This window comes from Pan paniscus, chromosome 13, assembly GCF_029289425.2.
Source record: "Pan paniscus chromosome 13, NHGRI_mPanPan1-v2.0_pri, whole genome shotgun sequence".
Taxonomy (NCBI): Eukaryota; Metazoa; Chordata; class Mammalia; order Primates; family Hominidae; genus Pan; species Pan paniscus.
Window position 1 is genome coordinate 92,147,680 of NC_073262.2, and position 20,899 is coordinate 92,168,578.

A 20,899-nucleotide genomic window follows, 5' to 3' on the forward strand; every position below is an offset into this window, starting at 1 on the left:
AGACCAGCCTGGCCAACATGGTGGAACCCCATCGCTACTGAAAATGCAAAAATTAGCCAGGCTTGATGTCACATGCCTGTAGTCCCAGCTACTCAGGAGGCTGAGGCAAGAGAATTGCTTGAACCTGGGAGGCAGAGGTTGCAGTGAGCCGAGATCACGCCACTGCACTCCAGCCTGGGCGACAGAGCAAGACTTTGTCTCAAAAAAAAAAAAAAAAAAAAAAAGAATAAATTCCTTGCACATGTTTGCTCTCTCTAGAGAAGCTTTATATTAATATAGCTTTCTTTGGCTAGATATATTTCAGCTGGTTTCAGTGAAACTGCCAAAATCATCAAGCCAGGAAGTAGAAGCCAAGGAGCTGTCCTTCGTTTTGGATTACATAAACCAGTCACCCAAGTGCATTGCCTTTGGAAACGAGGTAAAGTTTGTTTTGTTCGTTTTCTGTTTTGTACCTAAAATTTCTTTCCTGCAATCTCTCTTCTGAGCATTTTATGTTACAGTGATTTTATATTCCCTTGAATTACTATATTTGTGTTAGTAACTAAGAAGCCTCTTCATTGCTTTAGCATGTATTTATGGTATAGATTTTTTAGGACTATCCTTATTTTTGTGTGTTCTGTCCTATTGCCTTTGTAAACTCTCTTAGACTATGTGTCTTTAGAAATTATGGCCTCCCATATGTTAATTAATTAATGTTCATAATTAATATGCCCATTATAGAAAATTTGGAAACTACAGAAAAATATAATAAGGAAATAAAACCTATAATCTCACCAGTGATAATTAAAGAATCTCTTTCTAGGCTTTTTTCTTAACATTCATAAAATAACTTTTCCCGAAAAGAATTAAGATCAGAAGTCTTTTCATCTTTTTTTTCACTTAACATTGCAGCATGTGTGTATACTAACATGTTTTTCATAAATTATAACTGATGTTTTTATACTGTGATTTCTTCAGCCATTCCCTGTTAACAGTTACTTTACTATTTTAAAATCAAATGCTATGAAAAGCCTCCGGACATCACTGTAGCGGCATGCTTCTTTAGTCTTAAGTTTTGTAGCATTATTTTGGCATTATTCTGAAAAGAGTTAATTTCTCAGAGTAAACTTCTTTAACATCATTAATGTCAGCATTCTTCAGCATTGTTAGTCATCAAATAAATACTAATTAAAACCGTAGCAACATACCACTTTAGGTCCACTAGAATAGCTAATGTTGACAGGATATAGAGCAAAGTTAAATACATTTACCTAGCGATTCCATTCCTACATAAAGAGATGAAAACATAACCACAAAATGATGTGTACAAGAGTGATTATTCATAGTAGCTCCAAAATGTAAATTAACCCAAATATTCATCAGCAAGAGAATAAACAAATGTGATATGCATACAATGGAGTGCCGCTCAGCAATAAAAAGGAGCTAATGACACACATGAGAACGTAGATTAAACTCAAAAAGATGATGGATGATGTTGAGCCACAGAGGACAAGCAGAAAAGAGTGTATATTTTACCATTCCATGAATGTGAAATTCTACAACCGGCAGAGAAATAAGCTATGGTGATCGAAACAGATAGGTGGGATGGAAACATTGAGGAATGACTGTAAAGAGGGAGGAGGGGGCATTTCTGAGGAAGGAAATGTTCTAGATCCTGATTGTGGCAGTGGTTATGTAGACGTACATGTATATCAAACATTGCATTTTAGTGTATATAAGTTATTCCTAATTCTAGTCATTGTACTTTAAGCTTGAGAGTCTAGTTTTAGGATTTAGGACCTAAGTTCATCTTTTAATTTTCTGTCATTGTTTCAATAGTATGATTATTCTTTCTATAGCCAAAGTGGAATATATCATATTAATATACTCTTATCAGCTGAACAAAGTTACTGTTAACTTTTGTGGGGGAATGTTTCTTTTTAAACAGTGGTGGGCCGGGCACAGTGGCTCACTCCTGTAATCCCAGCACTTTGGGAGGCCGAGGCAGGCGGATCACCTGAGGTCAGGAGTACGAGACCAGCCTGGCCAACATGGTGAAACCCATCTCTACTAGAAATACAAAAATTAGCCAGGCGTGGTGGTAGGTGCCTGTAATCCCAGCTACTTGGGAGGCTGAGGCAGGAGAATCACTTGAACTCGGGAGGCAGAGTTTGCAGTGAGCCGAGATCGCACCATCGCATTCCAGCCTGGGGGACAAGAGCGAGACTTTGTCTCAAAAAAAAAAAGAAAAAAAAAAGAGTGTTGACTATTTTTGTGAATGTTTATCTTCTTTTTGAAATACTAGGGAGTGTATGTTGCTGCAGTACGGGAATTTTACTTGTCTGTTTATTTTTTCAAAAAGAAAACAACATCAAGGTAAGAATTATTTTTTATTAGCTTTATTTTATTTGCTCAAGAGTTCTTTATAATTTTATTTCTTCCTAATACCTATAGTCCAAAGCTATTCCTAGTTTTATGTTGCAAGAGAGTGTAAGACTGTGAAGTATGGAGGTACAGTTTTTAACCATACCGTATAGTTTTTAAGCATACTATTAGTCACCAAAACCTAGGAAGCTTTTTCCAGTCAAAAGCCCTATACACCTGAATTCTAGTCTGCATTCTTGGAGTCAAAGTTGGATGTAGTTTGACAGGGTTTCACCACATGATTCTCATTGTCATTTTATGAATGTAGGAATGAATGTAGGCTTTGAGATATGTAAGTTTTAATTGGATCAGATTTAGTCTATTTGATCCCCACTGCACCTCAATTTAAAACATATTTAAAATAGAGATAATATCTACCTAACAGAGTTGTAATGATGAATGAGGTGACGTATTTAGAGCAGCTAGTGCTAAGTATTGAATAGTTAACTATTTGAAAATAATAACTACCTCTTCCCTTTTACCCTGCCAAGATTGCTTTTTTTTTTTTTTTTGAGATGGAGTCTTGCTCTGTCGCCCAGGCTGGTGCAATGGTGTGTTCTCGGCTCACTGTAACCTCCGCCTCCCGGGTTCAAGTGATTGTCCCGTCTCAGCCTCCTGAGTAGCTGGGACTACAGGCGTCTGCCACTAGGCTGGCAAATTTTTGTATTTTTAGTAGAGACAGGGTTTCACCATATTGGTCAGGCTGGTCTTGAATTCCTAACCTCAGGTGATCCACCCGCCTCAGCCTCCGAAAGTGCTGGGATTACAGGCGTGAGCCACTGTGCCCGGCCAATTGCTTTCTTTTTAGCATAATATTGATCCTGACTTCTTCAGAGCCTTAAGATTGGCAAGTATTCAGCCAAAGAATAGGAAATAGGCTAGATATTATAACAAGTAGATTGATCCCTTTGGATTTGTCCTTTCAGATGCATTAGCCATTTGTCTCAGATCTAATGTCTCAGGTTTGATTATGCCTCATGCTAAAATGTAGGTTCAGTGAGAAATTTGAACAAGCTTTGCCCAGGCCAAAAAAAAATCACTAAAATCTTTACTTAAATGTCAGTGGCTTCCATAGATAAATTATTATGGTAGAATATTAGTTACATGAAGTTCATGTTGTATATTGATATATGTTTATAAAACAGAATGCTTGATTCTTGATCAAAATTTTCTTTTTAAAAAAAATCCTGCAGTTATATTTATTGAATTCTGAGCTCTACAATTTTGGTTGCTATTGCTGGGAACTCTCTTTTACTTAACTACATCACCACTTATCAAGAGACTTTAATAATTAAGGGAATTTGTTTTTTTCTTCTCCTAGGTTTACTTTATCATCATCAAGAAATAAGAAGCATGCTAAAAACAATTTTACATGTGTAGCATGTCACCCAACGGAAGACTGCATCGCATCTGGTCACATGGATGGCAAAATTCGTCTTTGGTCAGTTTGCTCATGAAGAGCATGGCGATCATTTATGTACTATTTTACGTTAGTCCTGTAGAACAGGGCTATCTCTGGGTCCCAAGAAACAGCCTCCCTTTCCTTTTTTGTGTGCTTTTCATTTCATACTTACTGTTTTAGAATTTCTAGCCTTGGACTTATAAAGTGAGTGAAACATTTTTTATTGCCTGTAATCATTTTATTGAAGAAAACTTTTTGTTTGCCTTTCTCCAAAAAGGAAAGACTGACAATAGTGAATATCTAGGAGGGTACCACAGATGGCATATTATTTATAGAAGTCAGTCACTCTGGTTAGAAATAGAAAGTGTGCACATTAAGACCAGAAGCCTTTATATTATGATTTATTATGTTTGGTATATATTATGTTTATTGTATTTGGCATGCCATTGTTTTCCTAACTTAAACCTATGGTCAAAATAAGAGTTTTGTCTTTCTCCAATAGGAGGAATTTTTATGATGATAAGAAATATACGTACACATGTTTACATTGGCACCATGATATGGTTATGGATTTGGCTTTTTCAGTGACAGGTAAGTGCGGGTTTAATTATTAAAATGAACTTTTGAAGATATGATTCAAGTGTTTTAATTCACTGTATTTTTAGTTTGGAAGATTTAAAACTGCATGAGCCAAATGAATTCCAAACACTTGTGTATTACCCCTGTATTTTGGGCTTTGCTCAGCACAATATGCTTTAGGTTTTGAAGCCCTTCAAAGTTCTAAAGTGTACATTTGTGATAAAAATCTCTGTTGTTTACATAAATAACCTATTTAAATTATGTGACTTTTTGAAGGTATATCTGTCTACATAACTAAGTGTGTGTGGTCCATAACTGTAGCTTATCAGGTGCAAGTAACTATTCTAACACTACATCCATTATCTGATTTAATCATTGGCCGTAGGAAATGAGTGGCATTATACTCATTTTACAGGTAAAGGAAGTAGGATTTGGAGTTGATAATTAACTTGTCTAACATGACATGGTGGGTAGGTGGGTTTGGACCTGGTTCTGATTTTAGAGCTCTTGTTTTTAACTGTTACATGGCCTTATTTGACATTAGCTATTTTAAATTAATCTCCATCATTGTTTCATTTAAGCTGCATGACTTCTGTCACAGCTTTGTGTAGTGTAGCTATAGCGAGTAAAAATACCTTTAAAGTAAAGTGGTCTTCAACAGAAATACAGGGAAGTACATCTTGTCTTTGTTTACTTTTAGCATCCTCACACCCATGTGGTGAGAGTTATGTCAGTTTATTTGACTGGTTCTTTAAGAAAGTTACTACATACTAGAGAAGATTGTGTGCCTAAAAAATGAGAAGCCAGGAAAAGTGATTTTTCTTTCTGCAGGTCTTCCTGGAGACTGACAGGACAAGTCTTAGATGGTACCATATGCTGTGGTATCCTTAGAGGCTTACTTGGGTGTAATGCCCGGAAGCCCCAGGAAATAGGAGACACCTTCAACCCGATTATGGTTTGGGGAGTAATGACTAGTGTATGGAGACAATATAGGCTGCTCATTTGTATTCTCTACCCTCCTTCCCACTCCACACCCTCAAAATACTAGTGAGTGCTTGGTATCCATATGTATGTGTCTGTATATGTTCCAGGCAGGGGTTTTTTTTTTTTTAGACAAGATCTCACTTTGTTACCCAAGCTGGAGTGCAGTGGCACCATCTTGGCTCACGGCAACCTCGACTTCCTGGGCTCAAGTGGTCCTCCCACCTCAGCCCCCTAAGTAGCTGGGACTACAGGCACGCACCACCACGCCCAGCTAATTATTTGTATTTTTTGTAGAGATGGGGTTTCACCATGTTGCCAGGCTGGTCTCAAACTCCTGACCTCAGGCGATCCCCCCAGCCTCCACCTCCCAAAGTGCTGGGATTACAGGCGTGAGCTACCATGCCCGGCCATTATTTGAATTCTTGATATTATATTTCAAGTAGCATGAATATTTTTAAATGAGAAATAATGGTTACAGTACATAGTTGTCAGTGAAATGTCCTTACTGACTGTGTGGGTATGAGTTATTAGAAAAAGAAAAAATAGCTGTGTAAATATAAAAGAAATACAGATTTTAGTTGTTTTTGAGAACTTCATAACTTGAGGCATATATGAACTATATGCACAATGTATCCTATGTGTATATATCAGATTAAACTTCTTAATTTTGTTTGTGTACATCACAACTACATACCTTTAGTCTTCTGTTTAGCTAGATTTTATCAGCTTGCAGCTTTAGAAAATTTGATAAAAACCCCATTATAAACCAGTGATCTTTAAAACCAGTTGTTTTAGATTCATGAAAGAATGAAAAATGGTTATTTGATGGAATACTTTTGAGAAAACAGTCTGAAACAGTGTCCTATTTATCCATTTAGTCATTAAGGTAGTCTTTTGCAGGCTTTTGTTAGTTTTCAAACCATTAGATTTAATTGGCCACATTTGACTGGTGGCTACCGTGTTGACAATACAGCTGTTGCTCTATTTGAGGAGAATTGATGTTTTTATAGTATTGAGTATTTTAATTTGTAATCATAATAAATACTTTTCCACTTCTTAGGTCTTTATATCCATGAGTTAGGATTTTTTTTCTGTGTGGTTCTCATATATATTTTTCACTAGACATTTGATGGTCTTTTGATAGTATGTTTTACTCTATATTCTAATTGACTTGCTAGTATTTAAAAATAAAATTGATTGTTGTATATTTCTCTTATAATCAGCTAAATTTACTTATTCCATAAATTTATCTATAAACTATTTTGGCTATGCCTTGATGTAGTCATGCTGTCTGTGAACATGGAAGTGATTATTTCCTTCTTTCCAATCCTTAAGCCTTTCTGGTTTCATTTGAGTGCACTAGACGTCCAGTTAATGTTGAATCAAAATGGTAATAATATTCTTAATCACAAAGGGAAAGTTTTCAATAGTTTAACTTTTAGTGTGGTGTTTGCTATAGATGTTATCCAAGTACTCTTGATGAGATTCAAAGGGTCCCATCCATTCCTGAGTTTCTGAGAGGTATTATCATGAATACGTATAGAATTCTGTCATTTGCTTTTTCTGCATCTATTCAAATAATCATGGTGTTTTCCTTTTGTTCTGTAAGTGGGGTTACATCAATTTATTTTTCAGCTGTTAAGGTAATCTCATTCTTGCAGTAAACTGCGATGACATGATACCCTTTAATATATCATTGGTATAGTATTTTGCTTAAGAATTTTCATCTGTCGTGAAATCGGCTTTTTTTATATATATATATAATATTTTTGGTATAGTATTTAAATGTTTAGAAAAATTTATCAGTGAAGCTATCTTGGCCTAAAGGATATTTGTTTGTCCAGCTTTTCTAGTTGTCAACAGAAGAGTTGGTCAGCAACAAACTAATCAGATATCACTGGAAAAAAAATTCCTGAACCAGTGATCATTTGTCTTCAGAGTATATTAAAAGATACGAAGACACTTTTTGTAGCTTTAAATGAGTTTATTTCTCTAGTACGGTAGGAAAAACAAAAGTGTTAATTATATTTTTCTTTCTCTTTTTTCCTCAAAACACCATCCTTTTAATTTCCTTGAATGGATATGAAGGCACCAGTCTGCTGAGTGGCGGTCGTGAATCTGTACTTGTAGAGTGGCGCGATGCAACAGAGAAGAATAAGGAGTTTCTCCCGCGTTTAGGAGCTACTATTGAACATATCTCAGTCTCGCCTGCAGGAGATTTATTCTGCACTTCTCACTCTGATAATAGTAAGTCTAAATTTTTTATTGTGAGGAAATATATAAACACCATAAATTAGCTAGCATCTGTAGGGAACAGAGAATAAAGAGACCTAAAACTAAGAGTAGCATATGAGATTTAATGAGCCTTCTTTTCCTTGCATTGCTCCTCTCTTTTCCACCCCTCTCTACCCCCAGGCACCACCAGAATTCAACATTTTTGAGAATTATTTTTATAAAATGGAAGGCTAAGTGTATTTGGTTATTGATGTGCCACTTACATTTTCAAAGTCTTTTAGTGTGGGATGACATGAGGAAATAAAGGGAAGGTTTGGAAGTGGACATTGGTGCTTTCATAAACCTTCCGTTTTCAAAAGAATACTGCAAGATTCTCTTTTGATACAGCTGTTACCTGGGGGCAAGAGTCCTGTAGATTTGATAGAAATAGAGGCAGTCTTATATTTCTCCAAAACTTTGTTCATCCAGTGACTACTCAGCCTAGACTAGGATATCTTTGTAAATCCACTTCCTTTTCTTTCAAAAAAGAACATAACTGTGAGCAGTCCATTTAGTGGCATGAAAAAGTTAAACTATCTTTATTAGATATACTCTTTATAGATTTTGCATTAACACTTAAAATGTGTTCATAGGCACAACTGATAAAAACTTAAAGACTCCAACAGAAAAGCCCCTATCCCCACCCCTAGATTTTCCACTAACTCACAAAATGTATTCCTGATTTTCTAGTAGTACTCTGAGTTCATTGAACTTACTGGGTTGTTTTGTATTCTGGTATATTTCAGAATATAAACTCAGGTGACTCCTTCACCTTGAAGCTCTAACCCAGGGGTGTCCAATCTTTTGGCTTCCCTGAGCCACATTGGAAAAAGAATTGTCTTGGGCCAGACATAAAATATACTAACACTAATGATAGCTGATGAGCTAAAAATAATAATAATAATAATGTTTTCAGAAAGTTTATGAATTTGTGTTAGGCTGCATAAAAAGCCACCCTGAGCCACAGGTTGGACAAGCTTTCTCTAACCTATTGATATTTAAATACCTATTTTTTTCTACCCACAGAGATAATAATTATTCACCGAAACCTTGAAGCATCCGCAGTAATTCAAGGCCTAGTGAAAGGTATTGCAGAACTCAGTGGATTTGGAATCATGAACATTTTAAAGAGTGCATATTTCTCTTATTTCACCTGTTATTTGTCACTACTTCTGCAGATAGGAGTATCTTCACTGGTTTGTTGATTGATCCAAGAACTAAAGCTTTGGTTTTGAATGGAAAACCTGGCCACCTGCAGTTTTATTCTCTCCAGAGTGATAAACAGTTATACAATGTAAGATTTTGATTCATTAGCCTTGAAATTAATGAAAGCTCTTTACAGTACCACTGGAGTCAAGCAATTTGTTTAGTAGCTTTTAAAACAAGATCCTGTGCATATGTTTACTTGAACATAGTATTATCCATGGTTACTTAGTTCAGTTGTTCAGAGCATAATTCCATTGAGGCCACAGTTGCAGGTTACATGTAATCCAGTTGGCACTCCTGTACGTGCTGTCTCTGTCTTTTGTTTCAGAATGCCCTCCTATTAGCTATCCCATACATCTGTGCTTTTGAGTCACAAGGATAAAGAAACAAAAATAGGTAGATTGACAGTACAAATTTGTATCTGCTTCGTGGTGAAACACTATCATATTCACATATTGAAGATAAAATTTTCAGTGTAGATTAAAGAGGAACATTTCTTCCAATCCTGATAAGTCCAATCCAGATGTCCCACTTTTCTTGTGCCCCACAGCACTCTTTACAGATCTCTGTCATAGCAACTGTGACACTAGCTCTTTCTCACCGTGGCCTTTAGACCCCTCAAAAAAAGGAATTATATTAATCGTTTTATGCTTATCTCAAGTATAATGCCTGTAAATTGTAGGCATTTAGTACACTTAATAGTAGGCATTTTATTTACTTAGTATAGGCAAGGAAATGGGATTTTTTTTAAAACAAGCATAAATAAATGCTGGCCTACTTACATTGGCTATCTTTTTTCATTTCTTAAAGATTGTAGGTTTATTTCTGTTCTGCTTGTTTCTGTTGATAGAGAATCTAGCCTTGAGATGATGTAAAGCTGTTTGTTCTTAGAAACAAAAGAAAAGCACTACTATAAATTAACGGTTCTGTTGTATCATATAGTGGGTGTTAGTAATCGCTAATATTCAAGGTCATTGAAGAATAATTACCACCAAATTGATACTATTATAATGTGTTCCCTTTTTTAATGGCAATTTTGGTGTCCATAGTAACAATTAGTTCATTTTTGCCTTTATTTAAAAATCTATTACTATACAGTACAGAAGTTATCTTGGATGTAGTTAATTATCATTTCTTGAATGCTGTAACATTTGTGTATTTATGTTAATAAACATTTTGGTTTTTTGGTTTTTTTTACTCATCAGTTAGATATTATACAGCAAGAATATATTAATGATTATGGTCTGATCCAAATTGAACTAACAAAGGCTGCGTTTGGCTGCTTTGGTAACTGGCTTGCAACAGTGGAACAGCGGCAAGAAAAGGAAACTGAGCTTGAATTGCAAATGAAACTGTGGATGTATAATAAGAAAACACAAGGGTAATACTATCTGTGTAGCCACTTAATTTCAAAGTATAAAATATTTCACTTCCCATTTTACAGTTTCAATTGTCTTTAAGATGTTTCATCTTGACAAGGTTTAGATTTAGAGATATGGGAGAGGTTTTATTCTAATAAAACCTTTAAGCTTTCTGCTCTGAGAAGACATTGATGTCCTCTAAGTCATAATGTCATCTCATAGTGAATAAAGAAACATGGAAAAGTGACACCTCCTCAAGGGCATAATACCGAATTCTAGGCAAATCCAGGGTTAGAATCCAAATGTTCCCTTGCTCTTCCGTTAACAGCATACTGCCTTTTGAAAAGAGGGAGTGTAGGTAGAAGTGTAGCATAGTATAATGTAGCATGGATGTTGTGATTAGATAAGGAATCCACTCTCGTACTGTGGCTATAATAACCACTTAACAGATCTTTGCTGTGTGCCAAGAACTTGGCTTGGAGCTTTGTACCCATTATCTTACTCTTCAAAAGAACACTGTAAGATAAGCCTGTTGTCTATATTTTATAGGTGAAGAAACAGGCCCAGAGAGATTAAGTGGTTGTCCCTAGTCACTGTTGTTATAACTTGTGCTTTTTTAAAATCACAATCCTATGCTGCCTTGATGTTCTTTTAAGAACACAGTCCTAGTTGTCTTTCATTCACAGCGTTGCCCTCTAAGCTCGAAATAAGCTTTAAGAAGTCATTTAGGTGACTAAAAATAGTAAATAATGACCAGCCAGTTTGACTAAGTAGTTTCCTGTCTATTTTTCCTTGCCCCGAGTGGGGCGTTTCACGGCCTTTACATTTTTTATTTTCAAAAGTAGGCAGGAATCTGGGTTCTATACAAGTTTCCTACAGAGTTTGATACAGTAGGCTTTTGAGTATCATTGATTGGTGACCTGTTTTATCCTCATTTTGTACCAATGTACTAGTGGGTTGACTACTACACAGAATGTTCTCTAAAGTCACACAAGGGCAAAGGTGATATATTAGAACTCTTTGCGTCCTGTGGCCATTAGAGGTAGAGCACTCAATTGTTTGTCATTCTACGTGATTATCAGTTGCCTGTTGTTCAAGATGCTATTGTAAAATGTACAGCATGTCAGAAATTCTTATATACATCACTTTGTCCTCATGCAAGAATAAATTTGTGGTTTCCTTCCCGCTAGGTTTATTCTTAACACTAAAATTAACATGCCACACGAAGACTGCATTACAGCTCTCTGTTTCTGTAATGCAGAAAAATCTGAACAGCCCACCTTGGTTACAGCTAGCAAAGATGGTTACTTCAAAGTGTGGATATTAACAGATGACTCTGACATATACAGTAAGTTATTAAATATGTTATGTTTAAAGTGTGCACAATTTTAGGAATTAATTTCTTTTTCTCATGACTTGTATCCATCCTGGGAGGACATTTTCTACTTTATTGAATTCTACAGGATATTGCTTAATCTTAATAGATTTAAGAGATTACATTTTACATGCCTTTTTCCTCAAATCTGTTCTTTTTAAATGGCATTCTTGATTAATCATGTGCTGATTATTCTGTTTTTTTAGGGTAAAGTAAAAGGGGCTTTTACCAAGAGTCCTTTCACTCCTCCACTAGAGGGAGATCAAGGTCTCCAGGAGAGGGCATAAATTTCAGAACAGTCAGTATTTTGTAGCAGTTCTGACTTAAAGAAGTTGTGGGGAGCAGGTTTTCTTGTTTTGTGTCTTTGTTTCTTTTTTATTTTATTTGTTATTTGTGTGTGCATCTTTGTTTCTTAATCCCTACTGCTTATAATGTCCCTCATTTAGCAGTCTCCCTTTAACAGTGGGGGATACAATCCAAGACCCCCCCGCCCCAGTTGATGCCTGAAACTGCAGATAGTACCGAACCCTATATATACTGTTTTTTTCCTATACATACATACCTGAGATAAAGTTTAATTTATAAATTAGGCACAGTAAGAGGTTAATAACTAATAATAGAATGATTACAATAATATACTGTAATAAAAGTTAAGTGAATATGTGCATGCTCTGTCTCTGCCTTTCTCTCTCTTTCAAAATATCTTTTTGTACTGTACACAGCTATTTTCAGACCTCAGTTGACCCCTAGGAACTGAAACCACAGAAAGTGAACCCTCAGATAATGGAAACTAGGGGGAACTACTGTAGCATTCTCTAGCATTTACACAATTTCTGAACATTATGGCTTATATTTCCACAGAAAAAGCTGTTGGCTGGACCTGTGACTTTGTTGGTAGTTATCACAAGTATCAAGCAACTAACTGTTGTTTCTCCGAAGATGGTTCTTTACTAGCAGTTAGTTTTGAGGAAATAGTCACAATATGGGATTCTATAACATGGGAACTTAAATGTACATTTTGCCAACGAGCTGGGAAAATAAGGTAGGTAAATCTTCGGGAAGTATGTAGTACTATTTTTTAACTTATTTAAACAAGTCTTAAAACTTTAGTAGTCATTTATGCCCTCTCCAAAAGTAGCCTGAAGGTCAGTGGGGCAAGCAGCTAATCAAAATGCTGGAAAGCCAAAAATTCTGAGTCCACAAACTGTGCCAACATTTCTGAAATTCAGGTTAACATTTAACTCTTGGCCTACATATTTTTTCTTTGGAATACTTTCATGGATGTGCTGAATGGTAACAGAAGCTATACATAAGCCTCTGGATCCAAACCTTATTTTCTGTGTATTCCCATAAAAACCGTGTTATGCGCCAACCTCATTGTTTCCGAGAGGTGCAGGGGAAAGTAGCAGCAGCATTTTCAGGTCCTGCTTCAGGTAGTTGGGCCTGAGGACAGAATCAGATGCCTAATGAGATCGTCTGTAATTCCCAGCATGTCTGATTCTGAATTTACTTTGTAAAACTTTCTTCACAATTGAAATCGCAAGTTTTCTTCTTCTCGGTAAATAGGATTTTTGTCAGATGACTGTACATTTCATGTACATTTTCTCCGTTAGATGTAAATTGGTATACCGCACAGTGTGTTAAAGAATTGGTCATCCGATCTGTTTTCCTAAAGAAATAGCTAACTAGACCCTTCCTTTGGTACTCCTTAGACACTTTTTTCTTCAGGATAATTATAAACAAAAACATATGTGTCTATATAAAAATCTGCATTACATAGAACTAATACAGCCGCTGGAAGCCTGCAGTTCTTTGTAACTGAATTTGCTAGAACTGACTGTTGCTAACTTCCTTGTGGTTTTAATCTAGGCACCTTTGCTTTGGGAGATTGACATGTTCAAAGTATCTACTTGGTGCTACTGAAAATGGCATTCTTTGCTGTTGGAATCTGCTGAGCTGTGCATGTAAGATATTTTTTACTCTAAAGTGATCTGGCAAAGCGCATAAGGAGTTGACATTAAACTTTGGCATTTTAGGACTTAGGGATCATATCATCAGGTCTGTACTTGGAATAGTCAGTTTTTTACGTGACATATGATGCCACCAAAATTTGGAATACTGGGCCTGTAATAGACATTATTTATTAACTGCTTAATTGTTGGTACGTCAGCTTCCATTATCCTTACCTTTTTCTACTGTTTTCAGTGTGTGTGACTTTCTGATGCCCTCCATATTCCCCATCCTCGTAACAATTTGAATAATGTTTTCTGCTCATTTTTAATGCTTACTAATCTGCATTATCCCTGACAGCTTAAATTCAAATGTAGTCTATCACAGTCCTAACAAATGTGAACTTAGTGGCATTTTACCCATTTGAGTGTATGTTTGGAAGGCATAGTAGCTGCTTATAAATGAATGTGTATGGTAACTTTTTTCAGTATTCTTTACAGTTAACTCTGGTTAACATACTGTACACATTTAGCAGCATCAGAAAAGCACTAGACATAAATTTCAATGAAATAATAATCTGTTCATAGTTTGTACAAGGAGCACTACAGTTCCAGTATGTTTTTCTTTCGGCCTCTCACTTTAGTGCAGCATTCTACAAATCATTTCAGTGTGTCTCCATGTGTGTTAGTTGGAAGCATAAGATTCCTCTTCCTAAGAATAAGAGAAGTTTTTTAAAGCTTTTGGTAAATCTTTCCTTAGAAGTGAATCACCTTTTTTTTTCCCCTCAGTGGAGTGGAATGCAAAATTAAATGTTAGAGTTATGGAACCCGATCCTAATTCAGAGAATATTGCTGCAATCTCTCAGTCTTCAGTGGGTTCAGACTGTAAGTACAAACCACACTTTGTAGTAAGAGAACATCTATGACCTAAGTTTTCTTCTTAATATAATTTGAGCCAAACTTGCCTTCACATCAGATGTTAATTGGAAGCCATTTTGCTTGAGGCACGGCCCTTCTTTGCCCCAACACTTTGTCATTGTGTGCGTCCATACTTAGTTTTAGGAGAGCTCCAATATGTTTCTTATTTTTCCACAAGCCAATTTGTACTCAATCTTTAAAATTCAAGAGATTTCACCAGTTTGACATATTTCCAGCTGCCCCTGAGAAGCTTTAATTGGTCATCCTCTATGTTCTTGAAGCAGTTTCTACATATCTCATTTCTAGTACTTACAGACAAAATACTACTGTAATAATATTTTGGTTTCTGTCTTCTGCAGTGGGCCCTGGCCTCTGGAGCACGAATTCTTCTTTCTGTTTTTCATCCTCATAGCCCCCATTCCTAACCTGCCTGGCCCATAGTAGGGACACAGTAGATACCTCTTGAATCAAAGCCTAAAACGGTCATGACTTGGGCCAGTTACTCAATGGGGTGAGTCCCAGGATTAGTGTGATCTGCCAGTCTGAGGCTAGAACTAACCTTTTCAGGCAAAATGTTATTGTTTCTTTGTTTTTTCCCTCTAGTGTTTGTATTTAAACCTAGTGAGCCAAGGCCATTGTATATTCAAAAGGGTATCTCCAGAGAGGAAGTCCAGTGGGGAGTGTTTGTTCCACGAGATGTCCCTGAATCCTTCACCTCAGAAGCTTACCAGTGGCTAAATAGATCCCAGTTTTACTTCCTAACAAAATCACAGGTAACTGCCTCCCTCAAAAAAGGCGATCACTTTGTACATGGAATTTTAGACTAATAGCCCATGACTATTGGTGTGAGTTTGTTTCTAGGTGAAATAGCTTCATTAAAGGATTATTTCCCAAAAAATTGTCTAATATGCTCAGTACAGCAGCAGTATTAATGTAAATGTATTACCGTTTTACCCCACACTTTTGAGGTTCCTTAGGTATTGCTTGTATTAACTCTGTGACAGCAAAAAAGCAGAAGACAACTAAAATACTTTAAATTGCATGATTCTTTTTTCTTTTTTCTTTTTTTTTCAGTGTTTGATTTGCAATTTTTAAAATGGTGGCTTGAGTTTGGTCTGTCAGTTATATTTTTTATTCATTACCATTTCTTAAGTATCTCTCAGACATAATCTTGTAACTCTCATCGTGGTTATTAAATAGGTTTAAATCTTTTATTCCTTTTCCATTGTCAAATATATATATCAAAGTGAAAAATTTGACCTTCTCATTTTTTAACACCCTGTAACACCTTGTTTAGATTTGCACTCTACAGTTTGTCTTTTGCATCATTAATTCTCTCTTTTCAGAGTTTATTGACATTCAGTACAGAGTCTCCAGAAGAAAAACTCACACCAACAAGCAAACAGGTATGTTTTAGCCATTCATAGCAGGATGTATTGCCTCCCTAAAAGGATACAATTACCTTTTAGAAGTCAACTATGAAAAAAATATTTCACTTGGCCCTAAAATAGAATTAAAAGCCATATACTTATAAACTGATATGTGTCTCTTGAAAGTTTTAGTGCTCTTTTAAAATTATTTTAATTTATAATATCAGTAATATATAATTCTGATTTAAAGAGTCAAATATTTTTACAAGGCTCTTCAGAAAAAACTTCTCCAACACCACTACCATTACCCACAAAGACAATCACTCTCAAATCTTTTAGCTGAAGTTTTTATTTAACTCTGAATCTCTAAGAAATCTCTAAGAAATGTTTATATTTCTAATTATAGGTTTTTCAGATTTAGGTATTATCTGTTAACTCTGATCTATTGACGCTGAATTTTTAGCTGTTTTTCACATCAGCACTCCCTGCATATACACAACGCACTCTTTCCCTACTTGTCCCCCAATTTTCCCCATATGGGTAAATGTTAAGTTGGTTAGTTCAGTAGTCATTGTCATAGCTGTGTTAACACAATTCATAGCCAAGCCATGTAGTAATAGGCAGATTGTTTTTCCTTTTGTGACCAAGTTTTTATTTTCTGTGGAGTTATTGATTGCCTTGTTTTTTCATTTGCTTAGTTTTCTATTCTCATGTAATTCAACCCCAAATTCTGCTCAAGTTGTGTAAGTATTCTCTCAGTGTTTTCAGATACATTAGGTATTCTTTCAAGTCATAAAGGATTATTTCCAAGAGCCTTCTGACTGTCTTCAGTCTGGACTGATTGCTCTGGAAACCTGCTACACAGTAGTCATCCTAGGATCTATATTCACCATCATTCTGGGGATTTGTTTGACCTCTACTCTATTAGTGGTGTGGTTTTTCTCTTTCTTTGGTCACTCCCCTGTTTTGGTGAAGCATTCTTTTAGTGCATTGGAGGTCAATTTAAGACCTTGCATGTTTGGAAATGTTTTTATTCTCTTTCACTTGATTATTATAGAGTTGTAGGTTGAAAATCATTCTCTCAGAACTTTGACATTATTGTCCTATTATTTTATGATTTCCATTATTACTAGAAGTCCAATACCATTCTTATTCTTGTTCCTTTGTCTGTAACTTGGCTTGTTTATTTTCCTTTAAAACTCATTGGATTAATTCAATAATTTTTTGTTAATTATTTACTGTATGCCAGGGACCATTGTAGACACTTGGGATACAGTAGTGAGAAAAGTAGTCAAGTCTCTAAACTTGCGGTATTCACAGTCCACCAGAAGATAGAGACAGTAAACAACATGCATTAAGTAAAATATGGAGTAGAGAAGGTGGTAAGAATTGTGGTGGGGTAGAGAATAGACGAAAAGATGGCATGCATGGGATGCAGCTTGTAATTTTAAACAGGGAAGTCTAGGTAGGCCTTATTGAAAAGATTCTGACTTTTTCTCTGAGTTACATATAGGGCCCCTTGGAGAGTTTTGAGTAGAGAACTAAGGAGGAGCTAATTACTTCTTTCTCTATTCTTTTTCTAGAACTCCTATTATTTAGTGCTGGACTTTCTAGAATGGTTCTCTATTATTCTTATTGTTTTGCCTATTTTTTGTTTGTTTTCTGGAAGATTTCCTCATCTTTATCATCAAATCTTTTTTTCTTTTTCATGGTCTGTTTCCATCACATTTTTTTTTTGTTTTTGGTTTGTCTTGGTTGCTGCCTTTCATCTAGAGGTTTTCATCAGAGTCTGATGATTCTTGGCTGTCTTTGGATTTAAAAGTGGGTTAAAAAGCCACTTGGAAGTTCTCTGCCTGTGCAGAACTTATCCCCTGGCTTCCACTATCTGAGCTAATTTATTGAGACAGTCTCAAATGTCATTACACTTGACCCTTGAACAATGTAGAGATTGAAAACCTATGTATAACTTTTGACTTCCCAAAACTTAACCTGAAGCCTTACTGATAACAGTTATTTGTATTATATGTATTATATACTGTATTCTTACAATAAAGTATGCTAGAGGAAAAAAAAAAAGTTAAGAAATATCATAAGGAGGCCGGGCACGGTTGTTCTTGCCTGTAATCCCACATTTTGGAAGGCCAAGGCAGGTAGATCACTTGAGGTCAGGAGTTCGAAACCAGCCTGGCCAACATGGCAAAACCCCATCTCTACTAAAAATACAAAAATTAGCCAAGCATGGTGGTGCATGCCTGTAATCCCACCTACTCGGGGGCTGAGGCAGGAGAATCACTGGAACCTGGGAGATGGCGGTTGCAGTGAGCCTAGGTCACACCACTGCACTCCAGCCTGGGTGACAGAACAAGACTCCATCTCAAAAAAAAAAAAGAATTATAAGAAAGAGAAAAATATATTTATTCATTAAGTGGAAATAGATCATCACAAAGGTCTTCATCCTCATCTTCACATAGAGTAGGCTAAGGAAGAGAAGGGGTTGATCTTGCCATCTCAGGTCTGGCAGAAATAGAAGAAACTCCACATAGACGTGTTATTCGAACCCTTGTTATTCCAAGGTTAGCTGTATCTTTAGGTCTTACTTAGGCTGGTCAAATTAACCATATAAAATTCTATGCGTTCCTGCCTAAAGGATTTAGACCTACCTGTCAGTGTTCTGAGAACCCCCTACATGAAGTACAACTGCCTAGATATGAAGATACCACCACCACCACCACCGCTATCCATACCTAGCCTAAAGATGTAGAGCCCTCTGCTGGGGCTGAGGAGGAGTTGTGGGGTGCTTTCTAAGTAGACTTTCCACCAGCCCGTCTGGTTTGTCTAGTCCCATTTTCACCCCACATCCAGAGTTACTATTATTACCAACTCCTGAGCATTTGCAGGATTCTGTAGTATGAATTGGGATGCTTCTTGGCTTTCCCTACAGCCAGCTTAGAATTGTGCTTTCTCAGGTCTACTAAGTTCAATACCATCCTTCACCCTGCTCTCCAGTTTCCAACATGTTACTGTTAAGGCCTTTTCCCTCATTTTCTATCATTGTGAGGATGTGCCCTTTGAAAACCCTTTTGCTGTCATTTTTGTGGGATTTGGTGAAGAAGCAGTAGTAAATGCATGTATTATTCTGTCATCTAAGTGTTCACTGTTAGCTCTTCTCATAAGTGGGATGCTAGGCCTCAGTTGCTTTCTCTGTGAAATGAGAGGATCATACTAACTGGATAATTTGTAAAATTCCTTTCATCCCAGAATTTTTATGATTCCGTAGTACTTACTGTTAAGTCAAACACAGTTCTTCCTTTTTTCTGAAATAATTTCTCTTTGTCTTAAATCCTTAAAGCTGCTAGCAGAAGAAAGTCTTCCCACAACCCCATTTTATTTCATATTGGGAAAACACAGGCAACAGCAGGATGAAAAACTAAACGAAACTTTAGAGAATGAGCTGGTACAACTACCCTTAACAGAAAACATACCCGCAATTAGTGAGGTAAGTAATTATGAAAACAAACCATGTGAAACAGATTAAATGCACTTAAAGCACCTGAAGTTGGAGTTTTGACACAGTCAATCTGTAATTTGTATGCTGTACAACTTTAATACCCAAACTAAATAACTAACAACAAACCGAATAACTTAACCTTGTGATCTGGGATTGTTTTGTCCTGGACCGGGTGTAGGGATAGGGATGGTTGTTGGCATAAATGTAGGAAGGTAGAAATGTATTTTTCTTTGGTTTGGCTTTTGTATAGGGAAAGCCTTTTCATGTTTCACTCTTGGCATTTACAATAAAAGGGACTCCGTGAGGACACTGTAGGAACAGACTGTGGTGGAGGATAAGCTTTTTAATTGCAACCGTGTTTTCTGTTTGACTCCAGCTTCTTCACACTCCAGCCCATGTCCTGCCATCTGCTGCTTTCCTGTGCTCCATGTTTGTAAATTCATTGCTGCTGTCTAAAGAAACTAAGAGGTAAAGCAGTTCTTAAGACAGGTTTGGACACTTTCTTTTGGGAAACAGGATCATTTGTGTTTATCCTTTTTTAGAGTATTCTTCCACTGTATTTCTTTTTATTTCATAAGTTTTAAAATAGATTTAAAGGCTATAGGATTATTAAGTCTAACATACATTGAAAATAAGTTTCAAAAAAGATCTTGTATGTGTGTGTTTTAAGGGCTTGGTACATAATTTAAAATTACATTTTTGTAAATTCACCTGCTCTTTTATAAATAACCCATAATTTTTAAAGTGTACTTAGTAACAAAATTCTTCGTTTACTTTGTGTGATTATATTTCTACATAGGTGTCAAATTAGAAAGTTACTGTTTAGAAACATTTAATAGTGTTTATATTTTATTCTGTTATTGTTAAAGTGCTAAGGAAATTCCTGAAGATGTAGATATGGAAGAAGAAAAAGAAAGTGAAGATTCAGATGAAGAAAATGATGTTACCAAAAAAGTCCAGGATACAAGTAACACAGGTTTAGGAGAAGACATTATACATCAGTTGTCAAAATCTGAAGAAAAAGAACTGAGAAAATTTAGGAAAATAGACTACAGCTGGATAGCTGCCCTTTAAGCCTTGGAGATGGGGAGGATCCTTGGACTTTGTGTTTTTGATTGTATGTTGATATTCCAAAAACATCTATTTTAATGTTATTTCTGTTCCAAAAATAAGATAATAAATATTAACAAACTTTGCTTTTTTAAAAAACTGATAATATGAACATGTATTTGCATCATGCTTTACAGTTACTGGATCATTGATATACCACATCATCTCATTTTTTTATTTTGAGTCACACATCAGCCTTATAAAACAAGTAGGTATTTTCTTCACAGGTGATACAGCAGAACTGAGACTTGAACTGTACAGCATATGTCCCCTTAGCTGCAGTTTGGAGATACGAAAAGATTTGAAAGTTAAAAGGCTTTGTTGACATAACTGTTTTAACACAAATTCATTTGGTGGCCAAATGTGACCTGAGCTGGAGTGAGGTTTCTTTAGTCCTGATTTATTCCTCTTAGTGTATTTATTTCTCTCAGAGAAATTTAGAGACGAGTTGATTATGTGG

At 36.0% G+C, this 20,899-nt stretch overlaps 1 protein-coding gene across 2 annotated transcripts in view; it reads left to right on the forward strand.

Annotated features, from left to right (window-relative positions):
• The window catches only part of WDR75 (WD repeat domain 75), a 34,242-nt gene extending 13,704 nt beyond the window's left edge, over positions 1-20,538 (forward strand). For both annotated transcript variants that reach the window (XM_003825265.5, XM_055108870.1), the window contains 17 exons: positions 294-418; positions 2,285-2,355; positions 3,725-3,844; positions 4,308-4,396; positions 7,457-7,615; positions 8,669-8,728; positions 8,821-8,936; positions 10,054-10,229; positions 11,400-11,557; positions 12,446-12,626; positions 13,454-13,548; positions 14,323-14,418; positions 15,055-15,224; positions 15,798-15,857; positions 19,171-19,317; positions 19,706-19,797; positions 20,199-20,538. In XM_003825265.5, coding sequence (XP_003825313.2) covers positions 294-418; positions 2,285-2,355; positions 3,725-3,844; positions 4,308-4,396; positions 7,457-7,615; positions 8,669-8,728; positions 8,821-8,936; positions 10,054-10,229; positions 11,400-11,557; positions 12,446-12,626; positions 13,454-13,548; positions 14,323-14,418; positions 15,055-15,224; positions 15,798-15,857; positions 19,171-19,317; positions 19,706-19,797; positions 20,199-20,403 — 2,120 coding nt within the window. In that variant the 3' untranslated portion in view covers positions 20,404-20,538. The remainder of the gene's footprint in view (positions 1-293; positions 419-2,284; positions 2,356-3,724; positions 3,845-4,307; positions 4,397-7,456; positions 7,616-8,668; positions 8,729-8,820; positions 8,937-10,053; positions 10,230-11,399; positions 11,558-12,445; positions 12,627-13,453; positions 13,549-14,322; positions 14,419-15,054; positions 15,225-15,797; positions 15,858-19,170; positions 19,318-19,705; positions 19,798-20,198) is intronic.
• Positions 20,539-20,899: the final 361 nt, after the last annotated feature.